This window comes from Conger conger, chromosome 2 (genome assembly GCF_963514075.1).
Source record: "Conger conger chromosome 2, fConCon1.1, whole genome shotgun sequence".
Classification (NCBI taxonomy): Eukaryota; Metazoa; Chordata; class Actinopteri; order Anguilliformes; family Congridae; genus Conger; species Conger conger.
In genome coordinates, this window is record NC_083761.1 from 14,252,239 (window position 1) to 14,270,786 (window position 18,548).

Consider the following 18,548-nt stretch of genomic DNA (forward strand, 5'->3'; position numbering starts at 1 on the left):
CTTGTTTTCCTTGCAACGTTGGTAATATTACCATGAATTAAAGATTGTAACTGAGGGCAAACGATTTTGTGGCAAGATTTAATCAGGTTCTCAGTCGGGTCTTTGCCTCTGCACAAATAATGACATGAGCCAATATTGCTATTCATAATGTAGTAGACTTGATCAAATATTTAAGTGTTCAGGTAGCTGTTGTTTACTTTTATTCATAACACAAATCTAAGAGGCAGAAGTTCATTAATAACCCCAATGCATCAGAGTGGCTTTCTTTCACAGATGATTAGTACTGCACACAAAATATGAAGGCGCTTCCTCTGAAGAAAAAAAAAAAAAAAGAATTTCTTGCAGGCATATTAAATATTTGTAATACTGCAAATAATGAAGGACTTTACTCCATATTGTTTTTGGCGTACTAAAAGCCTTTACTCCGAAATGACCATACTGGAGTACAACATTTTATTTCATCACTCTTTCGGCGTCATTAAAACATTATTATTATAATTATTATTAGTAGTAGTAGTATTAGTAGCAGAAGCAGTAGTAGCAGTAGCAGAATCAGCAGTGGCAGCAGCAGTAACATCTGCAGTAGTAGTAGTGGTAGTAGTAGTCGTCGTAATGTTTTCATAGGAACTATTGAGCATAATTACCCCTTTCAAGCAAGCTAAAAGCCAAATGAACACGACTTAATCACTTCCCCTGTTTTTCCATCTCTCAGAGGGAAAAGGGAGAAGAAGCAACATTACACTCATCTCTTAACAAAAAAAAAGTACACATTTTAACAAAACATTGTGCCGCAGTACGAGAATAACTTGCTAACAACTAAAGTCACTGTTATTCACAAAACAGGCAGTATTAAACTCTTCATCACTGATGGATGACTAGACAACGGTGGACTTACATTGGCCTGAATAATGACCAGGTATCGCGTGGTTTCCTCATAGTTGAGCCTCTCTCGGAGCACGACAGACCCGGCGAGGGTGAGAGGGATGCTGAAGGTTCTGTTTGATGTCTGCGGGAGAGAACTCCGGGTTAAAAGGCTCCGGCACAAACCCGAGCTACCTCAACCGTAAAGATAAACAGCCAGGTGCAGTAACTATTCCAGTCCTCTCGCAGTCACAGGCAAACACGTTCAAGCTTTTCATCCTGCCCGCTGACATTTCTGATACCCCAGACACTTAAAATACATTCTCATCCTTATGATCCGGCTGAATGGTTACCTAGTTATTCTACAGCCCTTTTGACCAACGCACTGCACTTCTGTTAATGCTACCATCTTGGGATGAAGAAGAACTCCATACCAAAACGGCACATACCGGGTCATTGGGGTTGAACTGAATGATGTACTCGATTTGTCCGTTGGGCCCGTCGTCGATGTCTGTGGCGCCGTTGTTTCCAGCGAAGCCGGTGAAGATGGTCGTGCCAACAGGGGTCAGCTTTGAGAGGGAACAGGTAAAGTACAGAAACTCTATTATGGACTAAGGCGCCCTATAGAAAACACATAGAAAGGCCTAGTAATCACAATGCATTTAAACGGTCATGTGACTTTAAAAATGGTCATTTGATCAAATACAACACTGGCGTGGCATCCGTCTGTTAAGGGAGATGTGACGCACAGGTCACATCCGTCTGTAAAGGGAGATGTAACACGCAGGGCCCATCCGTCTGTAAAGGGAGATGTAACACGCAGGGCCCAATCGCCCGGAAGGGGTTAAAGTGAACTTTAAAAACTTTGGACAAGATTACCTTTCATATTGATACACACTCTTAGGAAATGCAGTAAACAGATGGAATGGAAGTGCAGCTCAGACAGCATGAAAGAGAAGCATTCATACAACTGTACTTTTTTTTTTTTGGCTTGAGCTGAGCTGTAGCCGATTGGCCTGGCAGAGTTTGACTCATACACTCTATTGCCACGCTGCTACACACAGTTGTTCATCACCTTCTTTGATACGGACAGTTGGACACCACCAAAGCACTCATTCCACCTATCATACTTGAGCCCCAGATGCAGAAATAGAAAGAAATAGCTCTGAGCTGAGAGAGAGAGCTTGGCAACACCGGGGAACTCAATTACATTTCACTCCCTTAGATGGTTCCCTGGATGGTATTCTGAAAGGCTTTCCAAGAACACAAAACACAAGAAATTTCTAGAACAAGAGGAATCAGTTTGCCAAATGATTCTTTATACATTTATCACTATTGCTAATCATGCAGTGGCTTAGCTTCAATTACTATGGCGTGAAAATTTTGTGAAATAAATTGTTTAATTTTCATTTTACACTGTACTTATATTTTAGATTAAATCTGTTTAAATTGAACCTAGGACAGTCCTGAGAAAAACTGAGAAAACGGGAGCCTGGTTTGTCTAATGTTTGTCACATATTGGTAATATGGTGGGCAGCCTCTATGACGGCAGGCCAACTGTAAATGGTGGTTATGATATAATTAGCCATACATGGTAAACAAAATTCAGTCTGGTCATGTCACACTGATGCCAGTTTGTTGCTTTCCTGCAGGTCCCCCCAGGTGACACAATCAAAAACATAACCCGTGTTTGTTTCACAGGTACATTTAAGAAACATACTTGGAGAACATAATTGGAAATTAAAATGACAACATCATAACAGACTTGGCTAAATGAAGCTAATTATCATAATTAGCAGACATTTGAAGGGCTTCAAGAACATGTACATCAGAAAAAATAACCTCTCAGACTGAGCTATTACAGCAGACTGTAAAATTAGAAAATTACTCATTGTAGCCAATGGCAAAAAAACATACTTAACTTGTATTTATTTTCACCAGTCAAAGGAAATAATAGTTTAGCAACACATTATTGCCTTTTTTTCAAACACATTAGTCCTTTCATGTAAATTAGAAATAAATATCTAGGAGGGTGACTGGAAGTAAAGCAAACTTTGATCAAACACAGAGAAGGATAAAAAGGCTCTTTATGTTCGCATTTCCCGCTAAAGAGGGTTCAATGAATTATGTGCGATTTTTCTTTCTTGTTCACACAACAAGAGCTGTTAAGCCATTTCTAATTGATTTTAAGCCATGCTATTTTAATAAAATAGTAATTATGGGAGTAATATGCATTTAAGCAAAAGTGAGATTGCTAAGCATTTGAACTATACTTCCTCCATGTACGCCTAATGTAAAGCAGAGGCACCATAACAAAGTGTATCACAATGATCTGCACAACGTGAGAGGGAACGCCTGCTGTTTCCCATTATTCTCCTGTAACCTTTTCTGTGCTTGCATTGCTGAGCTCCAGGATTCTGATGGTATCACTTCCCCATGATCCTACACCTAGGATCGCAGCCAGAATGCACACACACGTACGTACACACGCACATGCACATACACACACGTGTACGCACACACACACACACACACACACACACACACCATTCAAATGTTTCAGCATATGTTAAAACGTCTCATAAGACAAGCGATTACCAGCCACAATGTGTTTATCAGCGTCCAACAGTTGAGAGAAGCACCAGAATCATGATTAAATATTGTCTCTCAATTTAATCAACCATCCAGTGGCTGCTGTCTGTGGCCTCTTCAAAACACCTATCCTAAATTACGGAAATGAACGACCAGAAAGGGGGAATCCATCACAGGGTGAGAGAGAAGACAAGGGGGGAGGGGGAGAGAGTGAGCGAGGGGAAGAGGGAGGGGGAGAGAGCAGGGGGAGAGGAAGAGGGATTGGAATAAATATAGGTATATTGCAGTTCACAGCGTTACATCTTACTCTATGTGTCCTCACACGTTTCTCCTTCCGCTGCTCTGCGGATGCTGCTTTGCATTTTCTCAGCGTGCGTGATGGGCTACCGCTACAATCACCTCGTGAGATCGGCGCACCCGTAAAGAGAATTCATTACGCTAACGGACACAAGACGACAGCGGGCTTGAGGGGACCAGCGTGTGCCGCGCTCGTCGACAAACCCAACGCCGCCGTTCATTACCCGCCTTGTGCGTGTTCCCGGTAACTCCGTTGGCAAAATGTCATGGAATTTATGGGGGTTTTCAGAAGTGCTGCTGCATTCTGCTTTACAGCTTTCCATCATACTCCACTATCGACGCTTCCCAGCTGAATTAACTATCAGAATGTCAAGGAACCGCAAGGGAGGAATATAAGAGCAACAGGCTGTGACAATGTTTTTCAAAAACCCTTAACAATATGTAACAGAGCCATGCGGTGCACACCACATTAGGGCTTTCTGTCAGAGGAACCGCCTTTATTAAGCCTAAATGTGAATAAATAACAGTATGTCATATGAACAAACACTGAAATACAATGATAAGCAACTACTATTAAACTGAGAGTTGTTCATTTGTCTCTCTGATCTTATATACAGGGTAGTCCACTTACAAAGTGGAGAATGAAACAGGAAAGTCCCAGACCTTTCCTCCTGCAAAGAAAGATGAGCACAATGTCCCATTCACGGCATTTCCTCAATAGCAATGCATCAGTCTAAAGCAGGTTCCAACCGGAAGGAATCCATATATTTATGAGGCCTTTATACACTGAACCAGGCCCCAAGGGGCTAAGCAATCACGATACTGTACGACAAGCGAACATACGTCTTTTCAAGCAGGAGAAACTTTATTTCCCACAGCCAACGCAAAGAAAGAAACTGAGGGAAAATGTTAATGTGCAAGCCATCTCACATGCCCCAGCATGGTTTTACACAGCCTGTGTGAAACTGCCTCTCATCTTTTCTGATCGTCACCAATCCGGCAATGCCACAGAGAACAGCAGATGAAACTTCAGCGATACTGTGTGAAGTTGCGTGTGCTCAAGTCTCAATATTGGTATTTACATAAATGGAATGGACTGCATTTATATAGCGCTTTTATCCAAAGCGATTTACAATGAATGCCTCTCATTCACCCATTCACACATACACACACACCAAAGGTGATAGGATGCCATGCAAGGCACCGACCTTCTCGTTGGGAGCAATTGGGGTTAGGTGTCTTGCTCAGGGGCACACACCTAGGGCAGAGGATCGAACTGGCAACTTTCCGACTGCCAGACGACCACTTCATCCTCCCCCAACTATCATACAGCTATGCAACTGCTTCTCTTAAACTGTCTAAATGCTAGAGATGACTGAGCCGTTAATGTTGAAGAAGCCTTTAGGGCTGGTGACACCAGGTTGTGGAACAGCAGCAAAGACTGAAGATACTGTTCTGCATGCTCAAGACTCAATATGAGCCTTATAGTACAGCACATACAGCTATGCATGTGTAAAGCAGAATGTTTCTCTTAAACTGTCCAGACGATCTATATGACTGAGCCTTTAATGTAGGAGAAGCCAAGAGATTCCTCTTACTGCTACTACCAGTGCCTTGCTCCAGGCCTTCTACAAAGGCGCTTTTGTTGTAACCAATAAACCCTTGTTTGCACTAGCAGTAAATTTATGCTCTATAATCTCTTAGTAAAGCCTGATTTATCTGGAACTGTGCAGGACTTGACAGGTTGCCCAAGTGACTGCATTACACTGGAAATAACTCCTAATCTGTGTATCAACTGAACATTTAACTTATAAAAAATCACAATTTCAGTACTACCCCGGACAGTGGCACAGACTTTAGTTCAGACACTACTTCTAGCTGTCTGATTCTCGGAAAGGGCTATGACCTAATGAGAGAAATCTTGCAGACAACACCCGTGGGAACAGATTTCAATTAAGGAAAAGCCACAAAATCACTATGTATCTATTCCACTCTCGGTATGGGAGCTAGTCACCAGCACGCGCTGCCCAATGCCTACGGACGATCTATTTGGAAAACTGCACACACACAGACAGATAGGTCACTAAGGTGTGTGGTGGATAATTGCATTACGGTCACACACCGTGTCAACTCCACTGCCTTCCAGCAACGCCCAAAAGTTTCATTACCCTAAGTTGCACCTAACCAGAGTTAAAAGATTTTAAAAGATTCACAAAATATAATTAATCGAGCAATACTACTACTATTACTACTACTACTACTACTACTACTACTACTACCACTACTACACTACTACTAGTGCTACTACTACTACAACTAACAACTACAATTAATACAACTACTACTACTACTAATAATAATAATAATAATAATAATAATAATAATAATAATAATTTTAACTTGAAGCCACGCATTTATTATTTCGCTGTTCACTGTGAATTGGTCAATGATTTGGTCAAGAGAGGGTGTTTTGGACCTTGAGGTAGGCAGTATCTAGCAAAGTACAGGTTTTGTCAAGAGACCCATCACAATTACAATGTCAATTGGACACTGAAAAGAATCATTATCGCAAGTTTCAGGACCTGACCACAATGTTAGAAATATTTGAAAAGAACGATCAACCATCTCTGCTGGGATTCTACCAAATAACACATCTCAACCAGACCACAAGCCTAGGGGGCCCACTTCAATTACGGTAAAGAAAAAGCACAAAATCAAACACTGGTGTGATTTGACATCACAGCACCATGAAAATGTAAACAAGCATAATAATGTTAGAGAAATTCAAAACGTTCAAAACCTCCTACAACCGGAGCAGAAATTCCCCAAGTGAATAGTTATTTATTTACATTACAGTGAGTAATATTAATGCGAAACTCTGGAGGTGAGGTAAACGTTTTCCGGAGAGTTAATCACATCAGACGTCTGGGGAAGGCTGATTGGTCCTGCTGTGTGCCACTAGGTTGGGAATTACTCACCTCATTTACGGCTACATAGTAGCGCGGCTGCTGGAAACGAGGGGTGTTGTCGTTACGATCCCTCACGACGATCCGCACCTCGTGCAGGATGACCGTGCCGACCAGCTCGTTGGTGCACTGCACCTGCACCACGATGGAAAGGGTGTAGGACGGAGGCTGAAAGGAAGCAGAGGGAATTGTGTTAGGATTTCAAAGGCGCGTATTCCCAGATGGAGCGCTTTCAGGCAGGCGGCCCTTTTTCCGGAATGTTGACGGACGCGATCTCCTCGCCCACGCTCAGACATATGCGGCATTGTTGCGGCCTCAATTTTACTTTTCTTTTCTTGTTTCATGTTGATATCTCAGGCAACAACCTGATTAGTTGGCACGTCTAAGGGAATCCTTTGCCAGCAACACATCAGGCAAGGACAACACAACATCAATCTATGTGCAGAAAAACAGAAAATGACATTTCTTCGAGTAGTGCATGAAAAACTGTTGGCAATAGGTGATTTTTTTGGACATCATGAATAAATACATCATGTTGTCATTACGTTCAGGTGCCTGACTTGACTGGAACATTTTATTATACCTTGATATATTTCCATTTTGTGAAAGAAAACAGTTCTGAGAATCCTTAGGCAGCAAATCAGGTGATGATTATTGTTGACTATAATAATTGTTGTTATTATTGATTATTCATTTCTATGGCAACATTATGACATTTCCCTGTTTCAGGTAAAATACATGTATAATTGTATCCCAAACACATGCTGAAGCATTGCGAAGTCTTTGGATATCCATGCCCATAGGAAGGCTGTAATCTTGATGGAAATAGCAGGACATGATATAACCCCTCAGTGGAGATACACTCACTGAGTTCTGTAGACTTTATAGCCTAGTTAACAATGATAAATAATAGCCCATCATGATGAATAAATAACTTGGGAATGACTTGGATAAAAGTATTAAACCTTGCATACTTACATCTCTGTCAAGAACTCGACCAGTGCTGTTCAGGTATAATCGCTGTGCCACCGGGTCCAAGATAACCCAACGATCGTAGTTGTCACGCAAGGACAAGGAAATGGTCCGGTCTGGGTCTTGAGATCTTCCATTTATTTGCATATTCTCAACCAGGACTGTCCCTGTGAGAGAATCAAATATGCATTAATCACAGAGAAGGACACTTCATTTCCCGAAGAATACTAAGCAGGACATAATTGGGCCCATTAGTGCTGTAATCAAGCAGTTCTCATTCAGTATTTCTATGTGCTGTAAATGGCCGAAAATGGCACATTCTGTTCACATCTAACATACAGTAGTAACAAGAATACTTAAAATATCAAATCAAAATATCAACCAAACAATGAGTTCATGTAAATTTGGCTACAATTTCAGAGGCTTTCAGTTGGTTCATAATGCTAATGGCCTACAACGAGCCAAAAGTCGAAGCTGTTGGGTCAAAAATCGAATGGCAAAGTCAAAGTGATGACTGAACTGCCAGCGCTTGGATGGCTTTCTTTCCGTCCACTGATACGAAAGTGTTCCTTTGGCATTTTATCTTCCTTTCTGCCAGCGCTTGTCCCCCCTAAACCCCCGCGCCCACTGCAGGACCTGTTCACATCGGTTCCAGGGCCGATCTGCCAACTTCAAGCCCTATTAATTGGCAGTCTCCTCAATGCCTTCCTCGGGTCCCGCAAGGGCTGAGAAGCGTTGAGCTAGGCCGAGGCACTTTGAAACCAATTCACAGAGGATTACATCACAGGGCTGGCGCGCACTACCCCACAACACTTTCTATGCAACCGGGCGCCATCAAATGAAATGTATCAAACGAGAGAGGTACTGTCTGGAGTGAGTAGCGGTGGAAGGTTGCTTACAACACATGCCCGCAGACAGCTCGTCTCCTTTTAGATTATGTGGAGTTGCGGACGGGAGAGGGGAAGGTGAGTATTTCGAGTTGTGTGACGACCGGTCTCTTCGGACAAACGCCGCACGTAAGGTTTGATGATGTGGTGGCCTGCCCTAATGCCTGCGGACAGGTCAGCTTTGACACGCACCTTCTGGAGGTGCTCGGCGCAGTACGCAAAGCGTGACGTGTAGTTCTCGGCACATTTTCTATTATGTATGAGGCATGACAGGTTTTTGCTTTTGCTCAGTTGTGCTGTTCTGCACCATATTGCTCAGCAATTAATTTCTGCGGGGTGCATTAGACTGCTCTGATGTTTCAGCACAGATCGTGAGGGAGAGACGGATGTGAGCAGGCTATGATTACCTGCACTGCCAGTGCATAAGAAAGTGTTTGATGATGCCAAGCGTCTGAAGAGCCCAGAGGCTGGCCTGCTAACAAAATTAGATCTTATGCATATGTATTTATGGGATATTTACACTACAACCTCATTTCTGGGCTGGCAATGTGGCATAGTGGTGAAGGGAACTCAGCTTGAAGAGGGAAATCCACTTTTTTACCCTTGAGCAAGGTACTAACCTGAATTGCTTACAACTTGTACACGTGATAAGGAAAGCTATGAATGTTGCCCTGGATAGGGAAAAAAAAACTGTTAATGTCATTTCCAATCGATTCTGCTGGAAGTGGTGTGCCACCACCCACCCTTGCATGCGTGTGTGTACGTGCGTGTGAATCTGTGTCCTGTCTGTACTCTGCCGGTCATTGTGGATACTTGTCGTGCATTTTAATTTCAGATCCTTTAGAGGACGGCATTGTTACTGACCTTGTCAACAATAGTAAATACTTTTTTTAAAGTCATTATAGGGGGAATAGATCTCAACATTATTACATTTCTGCTAGACTATAATACTGGTTTATAAAAAAAATTGCTATCCTGCACTCTTTGCTTTAAAGATTAAAAAGGTTTTTTTTGCAAAGGAGATTTACCTCTTGTTTAATGTGTGGGTCTGGAGGGACTAAGCACACAAATAATGCCAGCTAAGCCAACTGCCTAAAACCATACTGCTGATGTGTAGCAGATTTGCTAATGGTTAATGTGCATTTTATTTCCAAGCATTGTGTGGTTCTGTGCTGCTGCCATGGTTACGTTATATACTGCAGTGACAAAAATGGAGTCAGCAGTAGAGTAGCCCTATATATACAGTATGCAGTGCAGTCCTGTTGTATATGGACAGTGGTACAATTTCTGTTATTTTGGATCATACTCCAGCACATTGGATTTGACATTAAACAATTAACATGAGGTTAAAATGCAGACCGTCATTTTGAAGGTATTTAGAACCATATTGGGTGATCCATGTAGAAATGACATACCTTTTTATACATAGCCACTCCATTTTAGGGGACCTAAATTAATTTGACAATTGGCTTCTCAGCTCGTTCTGATTAGTCATGTGTATTCAATCGCTTTCATAGCACAGGTATGTGAAGGCTTTCAGTATCTAGTCTTGACGCCCCAATGACAGTCAAGGAAGCCATTATGAGGCTGAGAAATAAAAATAAAACTGAGATATAGGCCAAACAATATGCTTACCAAAACAAATTGTTTGAAAATCATGAAGAAGAAAGAGAGCACTGGTGATTTCAGTAATCGCAAAGGACACGGTAAGCCGAGGAAGACTCAATAGCTGATGCACAAAGCATTGAAGCAAAACGCCCAAACACCTGTCCAACTGATTAGAAACACTCTTCAGGGGGCAATTGTGGAAGTATCAGTGACTATTGTCCACAGAAGACTTCCCAAACAAAACCACAGAGCCTACACTGCAAGATGCCAGTAGTTAGCTGCAAAAACAGGATGGCCAGGTTACAGCTTGCTAAGAAGTACCTAAAAGAGCCTGAGTTCTGGAAAAGGTCTTATGGACAGACCAGAGCAAGATTGACTTGTATCAGAGTGATGGCAAGAACAAAGTGTTAAAAGGAACTGCCCAAGAATCAAAACCAATGGGGGATTTGCAGCATGAATGTGCAGCTGACAAATCTGCAGCAACTGTGTGGCAATGGTTTTGTCCCGCCTAGACTACTGCAATTCTCTCTTGGCTGGCCTTCCGGCTTCTGCCATCAGACCCCTCCAACTTATCCAGAATGCAGCACCTCACCTTCCCAGAAACTCTTCGTTCAGCCACCGCAGGATACCTGACGTCTCCCCCTCTCCACACTTCCACCTCCCAGTCAGGACTACTGTCTGTTCTGGCTCCACTGTGGCGGAACGACCTCCCCATGGAGGTCAGAACAGCAGAGACCACCTTCAAGCACAGACTGAAGACACACCTCTTCCAGCTGCACCTCTCCCTACCTCTCTGTAATCTCTAATTGATTGGTAGTTATTCTTTTTCAGTTCTCAATAGTGTCATTAGTTGTAATAACTTTCGTTTGGCTATGTAAGGCTATGTTTAGCAGTTTATTGTTCCGACGTAAGTGTCAATCATTCTATCGCATTGCATTTCATAAACATGGTTTTAGATATAATCTACGGTCAAATTAATCAAATAGGCCCAAGTCCTTATCTTTGTTGTAGCCTTAGCACTTGAAATTGCACTTCCCTCTAGGGCCTTTCAGCGCACTTGTCCTTGGTTATGGGTATGAACTTTGCACTTTGTTTTTACGTCACTCTGGATAAGAGTGTCTGCCAAATGGCAATAATGTAATGTCAAAAATGTAATCATGACAACATGAACCAGAATCTCTTATTAATATTTCCAGCACCTTGTCAAATCCAAACCACAAAGAATTCAGGTTGTTCTGGGGCAAAGGGAGGTCCTACCCAGTCCTGCCGTGCTTAGTCTAATCAACCGTAAGTCACTTTTCATAAAAGCATCAGATAACTAACTGCAATATATACAAACTTCCACCATTCAAGAAATTGTATTGCATCAACCTGGTTGTACAATAGCACTGAACTTAACTCAAACAAAGATAATCAGCAGGCAGTATTTTGGTGGTAATGTTCCCATAAACACAGCTAAGCCTTATCACAGTCAATATGCTATGCTGAGATTAAACTATATTTCACCTACAGAGTGGAAATGTTCACACTGTTCAGTTCAGTATTTCACACTCACACTCAAAATGTCTACAGAACTTTGGGTGGTGGTTTACCACACTTTCCACAATGTAATTACTTAAGCCTACGGCTACAGTTTGACATAAGACCAAAACACATTTATTTGCCTTCAATCAAACCATTCCAATGATCTTTATAAAACACAGCCTGTGCCAGCATATCAATTTATTTATTTATTATTTATTTATCTATTAATTCATTCATCATCTTGTTTGTAGTCTACTTGACAGAGCACGGTGGAAGGTAAACCATTTTAAATGAGAATTGCGACATTTGTTTAACCTGAAAAACATTAAGTATGAGGATGCAATTATAGGCCCATTTCTCATTGTAAATGTGTATGAAAGCACTTGCACTTAGCTTATAAAAAAGTTAAAAATGAGTTAAAACATGAACATATACTGCAAATATTAATTGTTGGCGTTCATACAGCAGATTTCATGTGATCTTTTTGTAAAGCAGGTCTGCCAAGCATGCCTTTTTTGTTGCTGATTTAGCACTGGGTTGTATGCCTGAAAGCCAGCTGGAGTATTGGATTTATTTATTTATTATTATAATGAATGGATTTATAGAGTAAAATGAGCTGGCTCCCAAGCAGAAATAGTCATCGCAGCTAACAACTGTTCATCTTTCCATTATGGTGATTTTCTGTTTTTAAAGTTTTTAGCTTTTAGATAATCTACAGAGAGCATAATGTTACACTGGCTGCCTGGTTAAGCTAAACTTGCTGGACCTTGAGGAAAGCTCAGGGAGAGGTGGAGAAAGTCCTGCTTCAAAGCTCTTGAAGCAAATTATACCTCTAGCATACATTTGTCACATTCATTATTGACCACGGTTTCAGTCATTTTTATTCTCACCCTTCTTTCCTTACTAGAGAAAAAGACTGTCTCACTATCTCCTCTTCTGCTCTCAGCAGAGGGGGGTTGGGGATTAGCTTTATTGCCCTTCTGGAATGCAATACCAGATACCATCTCCAAAACAGAGTGAGAAAGATGGGGAACAAAACAATCCTCGCACAACTGAGTAGGCCCATAAACTCCCCTGTACAACACCAGAGCTGGCCAAATGTGGAACGGACTTCCCGTTAGTCCTGAGCCAATAAGCAGTGATGACTCCGTTCACTCCCAAGCTCAGTCGGGAAGATTCAGTGTAATCCTGAGATAAACCAGCCACTGCAAACAATAAACCTAAACGCCAAGGAGAAAGCAGGAAGAGATAAACAATCCCTGGTGTCCCTCCCACAGCTGAAAGGCATCATCTAGACATCGGCAGCCATTCCGCACCAAACAAAGTATGTCACCCCAGTCCTGAACCACGTGGACCATCAACAACCTACCACCATTTTGGCTAGTAGCATGCAATTGACCCAGGTCTGGTGGATATGGACACCTTGGTGTCCAGATTCAATTCCAGGTTTTGATGCTCGTTATAAATCAGAAATGAACAGCATGAACATGTAGCCCAGCTAATGTTCTCAAATGATAGGGTTTGTGATGAATGTTCAAGCTTCCAGGAAGCACAGCCAGAGAACAGGAAACTTACAGTGGTGTCTCGTGACAGAATAACTGTCTCTTTCCTGCATGTCGAATATGTTGGTTTTTCAGTTTCGGCCTCGATTGACGTTCTGTGGTATTTGAGCTAAGTATCAATGGCAGTCGGTGTGAGGTAGGACTGAGTGGCCCTGGCCGAAAGCACTTGTGCTAATTGGCCACCACCTGTGTCTAATCAGCCACTGATTGCTACTGCAGAGGTATCAAGAGGGTCAAGGGTTGTACACTCCAAAAGCCAACAGGGGATTTGTGCAGTTATAAGGGCACCCACAGAGCTAAATCAGATGCTGACTGAACAAATGAATTGAGTTGAGGTTACCTCTAGATTATGACGCTTTTCCCCAGTTCGGTTTTGAGCTCTCTCAACCTTTGACTTTTTCCCCCCCTCATGGTGCTAGCTCCACAAGAAGGAACATGAAAATAATATCAGAAAGACCATTAATCTTTATTCCACGTCAGTGGGCCCTCAGGAGATATCAGTGTATATCCTGGCTCCCCGCATGTGCTGACACAGGGTGAATGCGGATGAAGGGAGTGGGGCTGATCTCCCTCCCAGGGAGCTATGGCTCAGCTTGCACCTTGCAGGTGCTCCGCCAGCTTGGAGGCAGCTGGTATCTATGGCACCAGCTGCCAAGGGAGCTACCGGAGCCTGTCCAAACACAAGCTAAACGCGCACTTACACACGCTTTTAAGAGGGGGCGGCTTTCCATGCTCACTCTGCTGCAAAGGCGCAGGTCAGAAGTATTTTAATTACCTGTCAATATGACACAGGGAACTATCTGGCTATAAACAGCCAACACAAATTTTAATTGGCAGAGGTAATGATAAGACACAATTATGAAAAAGTGTCTAGTGCACAACTGTGTTCAGCATAATGTAACACAGAAAAAAAGTTGGCACAAAGAAAGTGTCCTGAATCTGTCTTGGATAGAAATTATGTCCAAAGTAAAGGTCTTTTCTTGATAATATCTAATATGTTGTTAAGTTATCATGTTTTAATTAAATATCTGGCAAGACCTAGATAATTAAACAATTAAATCAATGTCATCACATAAAGAGGCCGTCCTATCCCTGTTTAACATGAGTAATATTATTAACTTTAACAATTACGGCATTCTTGGTAGAAACATTGAGGAGAATAAAATGGGTAAAATGCTGAAATACAGAGGAAGAACGTACTGTACAACAAACAACACAGGTAGCATTAGCCATGTTAGCTTCAAACAGCTCACAATATCCTCGCCACTATCACCACCCCTCCCAGCGCCCATATAACTTTTTGTTATAAAAATATGTTTTTGTTTTTTCCAAGTGGCATGTATAGAAAACAAAAAATGTGTGCTTTGAATAACATTCACAGGAAAATTCACTGTATTTTTAAGACATCATGTTTGTACACATTATAATGAAAGTCTGAAGTAATGGTTAATAAATTTGGCTTGAAAAAGGTTCTTGGTCTGAATTCAAGGTAGAGCGCTGCCTGTGTGCCCTCAAGCAAAACATTTAATCTGAACCACTTTGGAAAATATCCAGGGGAACAAATCAATAACATATAAACTATGCGAGTCCTCTGGGATACACAGATTAAATACATTGCAAATGATACAATCTACAAAATATATACATGAGTAAAATAAAACGGATAACCAGTGTTTTATAATGGGTCATTTTAAACAGGTCACAGTGACGATTCCAATGCAAGCACCTTGCTGTGCGTCTTGCAACCCCGTGATTTGGCACCACAGTCAGCAACTGGGGAGAATCAAATCACAAAATTTCAGGCAGTAGTGAAAACCATGAGCTGATTTAAAATGACTTAGAGCTCATAGCTGCAAGGATAAAAGTTGGCAGTCATGGTCACCAGTAGTTTATTTAGCATGCCAGGGGACACAAACAGTTTTAAAATGCTTATAAGATTGCACGCTAGCGATTAGACTGGTGGCCAGGATTTTTGGGGTTTATTTTTTTGACCTGTCTCATAGCTGCCACTGTGAAGGACTTTGAAAGCAGCAGACTTCTTCCATCTTCACAGCTTCCTAAAAGCTCCACACTGAAAACCAGTGTTTAGTTTTGTTCTTATTGCAAATCCCGAACCAAGGAAGGTCAATTTATTTCTTCTTCAGCAAGGATTTTTCTTCTTTAACTTTTTTCTTCTGTTCTTTATCCAGGTAGGTCAACTGAGAACTCAATTCTCTTTTGCAGAGACAACCACTGGTATCAAAGAGGACTGCAATGGAGTGTAGCCACTCAGCTGTAGGGGGGATATGGTGGTCAGATTAGAGATCCCGTTTGTATGGCATTCTGGACAGGACACTGAGCATAAAACCACTACGCTTTCAACTAAGTGCCATGGGACATTTAATGAGGCATAGTGAGTCGAGAACTTTTTTTAAAATCTCAACTGAAGGACAGAAACTTCTATGGCAGAGAACCCTCATTACTGTGCTAAGTTACTGGATATCTGTTTGGCCCCGAGGGAAGAGTATCCCCTGATAACCCTCCGATACCTCTTCCAGCAGTAGCTTAGTTCTCTGGGGAGGTCATCCATCCAAATACTAACCAAGCCCAGTCCTGCTGAGCTTCAGCAGGTAGCCTTGAGGATGCTACAGGTTATATGACTGCAGACTTTGTTCAACATTGCAGACAAGGATGTCAAACATTTTTATCCACACCACCAAGAGGAGAATATAAACTTTCACCAACCTTAGATCAAGGCATGCAGCGACAATTAGAACGACCTAAATCCACAGCCTAAAAGGCGCATAATGCCTGACTTGCATAGCCTGACATCAGGGCAATTGTAATAGTTGGATTATTTCACATTGTTTTGTCTTCAATAAATGATTTGTAGGTGGCAGGTGCACATGTGAATTTATTTCATATAGTGTAGCATATGTGGAGGATGCAATTATTATAAATCAGCATCCTCAAAGGACTATAAATGTTGATATAAAATGGAAATGTTTTAAACATACATAATTGTGAATTAATGATCGCCTTCTGTGGTCCTCTAAAGCTCTATTGAAATAGCTTGTGTTTTTATTTCTTTCTAATGACAATATACTATACACATTAACACAACATCCCATTTTATTAAAAATACAGTTTTTCCATTCTTCTTTTCAAGTAAATACCGCATAGCAACATGTTTATTATTCACATGTGCTTCGGGTATTTTGACAAGGGAATTAGAATTATGACTACTACTCATACTTATCTTCCATTTTCCAGGTCTCAGAAGTTCAAGATTTCAACCAGAGTAAGATTATTGAAAAAAAAAAAAAGGTTTGAAGACTCCAGCTTGTACGGAGACATTAACGCCGCTTTTCATCGTCTGAGCAGACTACCTGACTGACTGTCGATACGGATTCTGATCAGCGGTAACACTCGCGTACTGGGGATGATGTCACAACTCATCCCAAAGACTTTGGCAGCTGACACTGAGCCAAATCAATCCGGAGTACATGCATTGTATAATGGCGTTCCGAGGGTCATGCAAGTACAGCGGATCGCTAAGCACCGTATATACTGTAGAAAATGCTGTCTGCTTCTCACCAATACTGCATACAAACTATGTTTAAATGCACAAGAGCAACTATGGATGCAGCTATGTTTATCCCTGAGAGCGCATTTTAAGTCAGGACACGTCAGTTTCAGCCATGGCCAGGTTTTGTGAGTCAGTAAACGGCCTGTTAATCCCGGGTAAATTAGAAAATGTGTTCGCCATTGCTTCTGGAGTAGACAGAGGCTGGATGGAGGGCTGGGGAGGCAGATTCGCACACTCGTGCATTAGCGCGAATGCCCAGGGGCAATAGACGTGCCAGGGCTGTGTGTCTGCACCAAAGCCTTCAGACCCTCACATACACTCAGTGAGCATTTTATTTGGTAGACCTGTACACCAGCTTGTTAATGCAAATATTTAATCAGCCAATCATGTGGCAACAACTAAATGCATAAAAGCATGCAGACGTGGTCAAGAGGTTCAGCTGTTTTTCAGATCAAATGTCAGAATGGGGAAGAAATGTGATCTAAGTGACTTTGACCATGGAATGATTGTTGGTGGCAGACTGGGTGGTTTGAGAATCTCAGAAACTGCTTATCTCCTGGGATTTTCACACACAACAGTCTCTAGAGCAGAGGTTACCAACCCTGGTCCTGTAGAGCTACTGGGTCAGGTGGTTTTTGTTTTCACCTTAAAATCAGCACCCAGGTAAACAGGTGATGTGAGTTAGCTGTGTAATCATCTGCTCTAATTGATTAATTAAGTGCAGAGTAACAGTGAAAACCAGCAGACCCAGTAGCTCTCCAGGACCATGGTTGGTGACCTCTGCTCTAGAGTTTGCAGAGAATGGTGTGAAAAACAAAAAACATCCAGTGGCAGCAGTTCTGAGGTCAGAGGAGAAGGGCCAGAAAGGAGGGTGACAGTAATGCAAATACCCACATATTACAACTGTGGTATGCAGAAGAGTATCTCTGAGTACACAGCACGTCAAACCTCTAAGTGGATAGGCTACAGCAGCAGAAGACCCATAATTGAAAAAAATAAGTCAATACATACCTAATAAAGTGCTCACTGAGTGTATAGCAACAGCATAATGCAGATACACAGCAGACGCAAGAGACTAATCCACCACTTTCACACATTTTTGAGTTATACATTTACATTTATAATTACTTATGCATATAGACCTCAGAGTTCATTAAGCTTTGGGAATATCATGAGCAGCGGCACGGGTGGTGCAGTGGGTAGCACTGCCGCCTCACAGCAAGGAGGGCCTGGGTTTGAATCCCCGTCGGCTGGGGCCTCTCTGTGCGGAGTTTGCATGTTCTCCCCGTGTTTGCATGGGTTTCCTCCGGGTACTCCGGTTTCCTCCCACAGTCCAAAGACATGCAGGTCAGGCTGACTGGAGAGTCTAAATTGCCCGTAGGTATGAGTGTGTGAGTGTGTGAGTGTGTGAGTGTGTGAGTGAATGGTGTATGTGCCCTGTGATGGACTGGCGACCTGTCCAGGGTGTTTTCCTGCCTTTCGCCCAATGTATGCTGGGATAGGCTCCAGCCCCCCTGCGACCCTGTTCAGGATAAGCGGGTTAGGAGAATGAATGAATGAATGGATAAATGAATACCATGAGCAAGTGCTTAGAGGGACAGGAACAGATCAAGAAATGATCTGTTTTGCGGTCTAGTTATTTCTAAGCACTGCTGACTGATGAAAAAGTAAGAGTATTTACTGAGTACTGAGTTACTGAGCATGACATTGC

At 42.1% G+C, this 18,548-nt stretch overlaps 1 protein-coding gene across 1 annotated transcript in view; it reads right to left on the reverse strand.

The window, feature by feature from the left end:
• pcdh15b (protocadherin-related 15b) overlaps nucleotides 1–18,548 on the reverse strand; it is a 158,040-nt gene that overhangs the window by 102,961 nt on the left and 36,531 nt on the right. The window contains exons 5-8 of the mRNA XM_061231247.1: nucleotides 7,695–7,855; nucleotides 6,729–6,884; nucleotides 1,311–1,430; nucleotides 896–1,006 (exon numbers count right to left, since the gene is read on the reverse strand). Coding sequence (XP_061087231.1) covers nucleotides 896–1,006; nucleotides 1,311–1,430; nucleotides 6,729–6,884; nucleotides 7,695–7,855 — 548 coding nt within the window. The remainder of the gene's footprint in view (nucleotides 1–895; nucleotides 1,007–1,310; nucleotides 1,431–6,728; nucleotides 6,885–7,694; nucleotides 7,856–18,548) is intronic.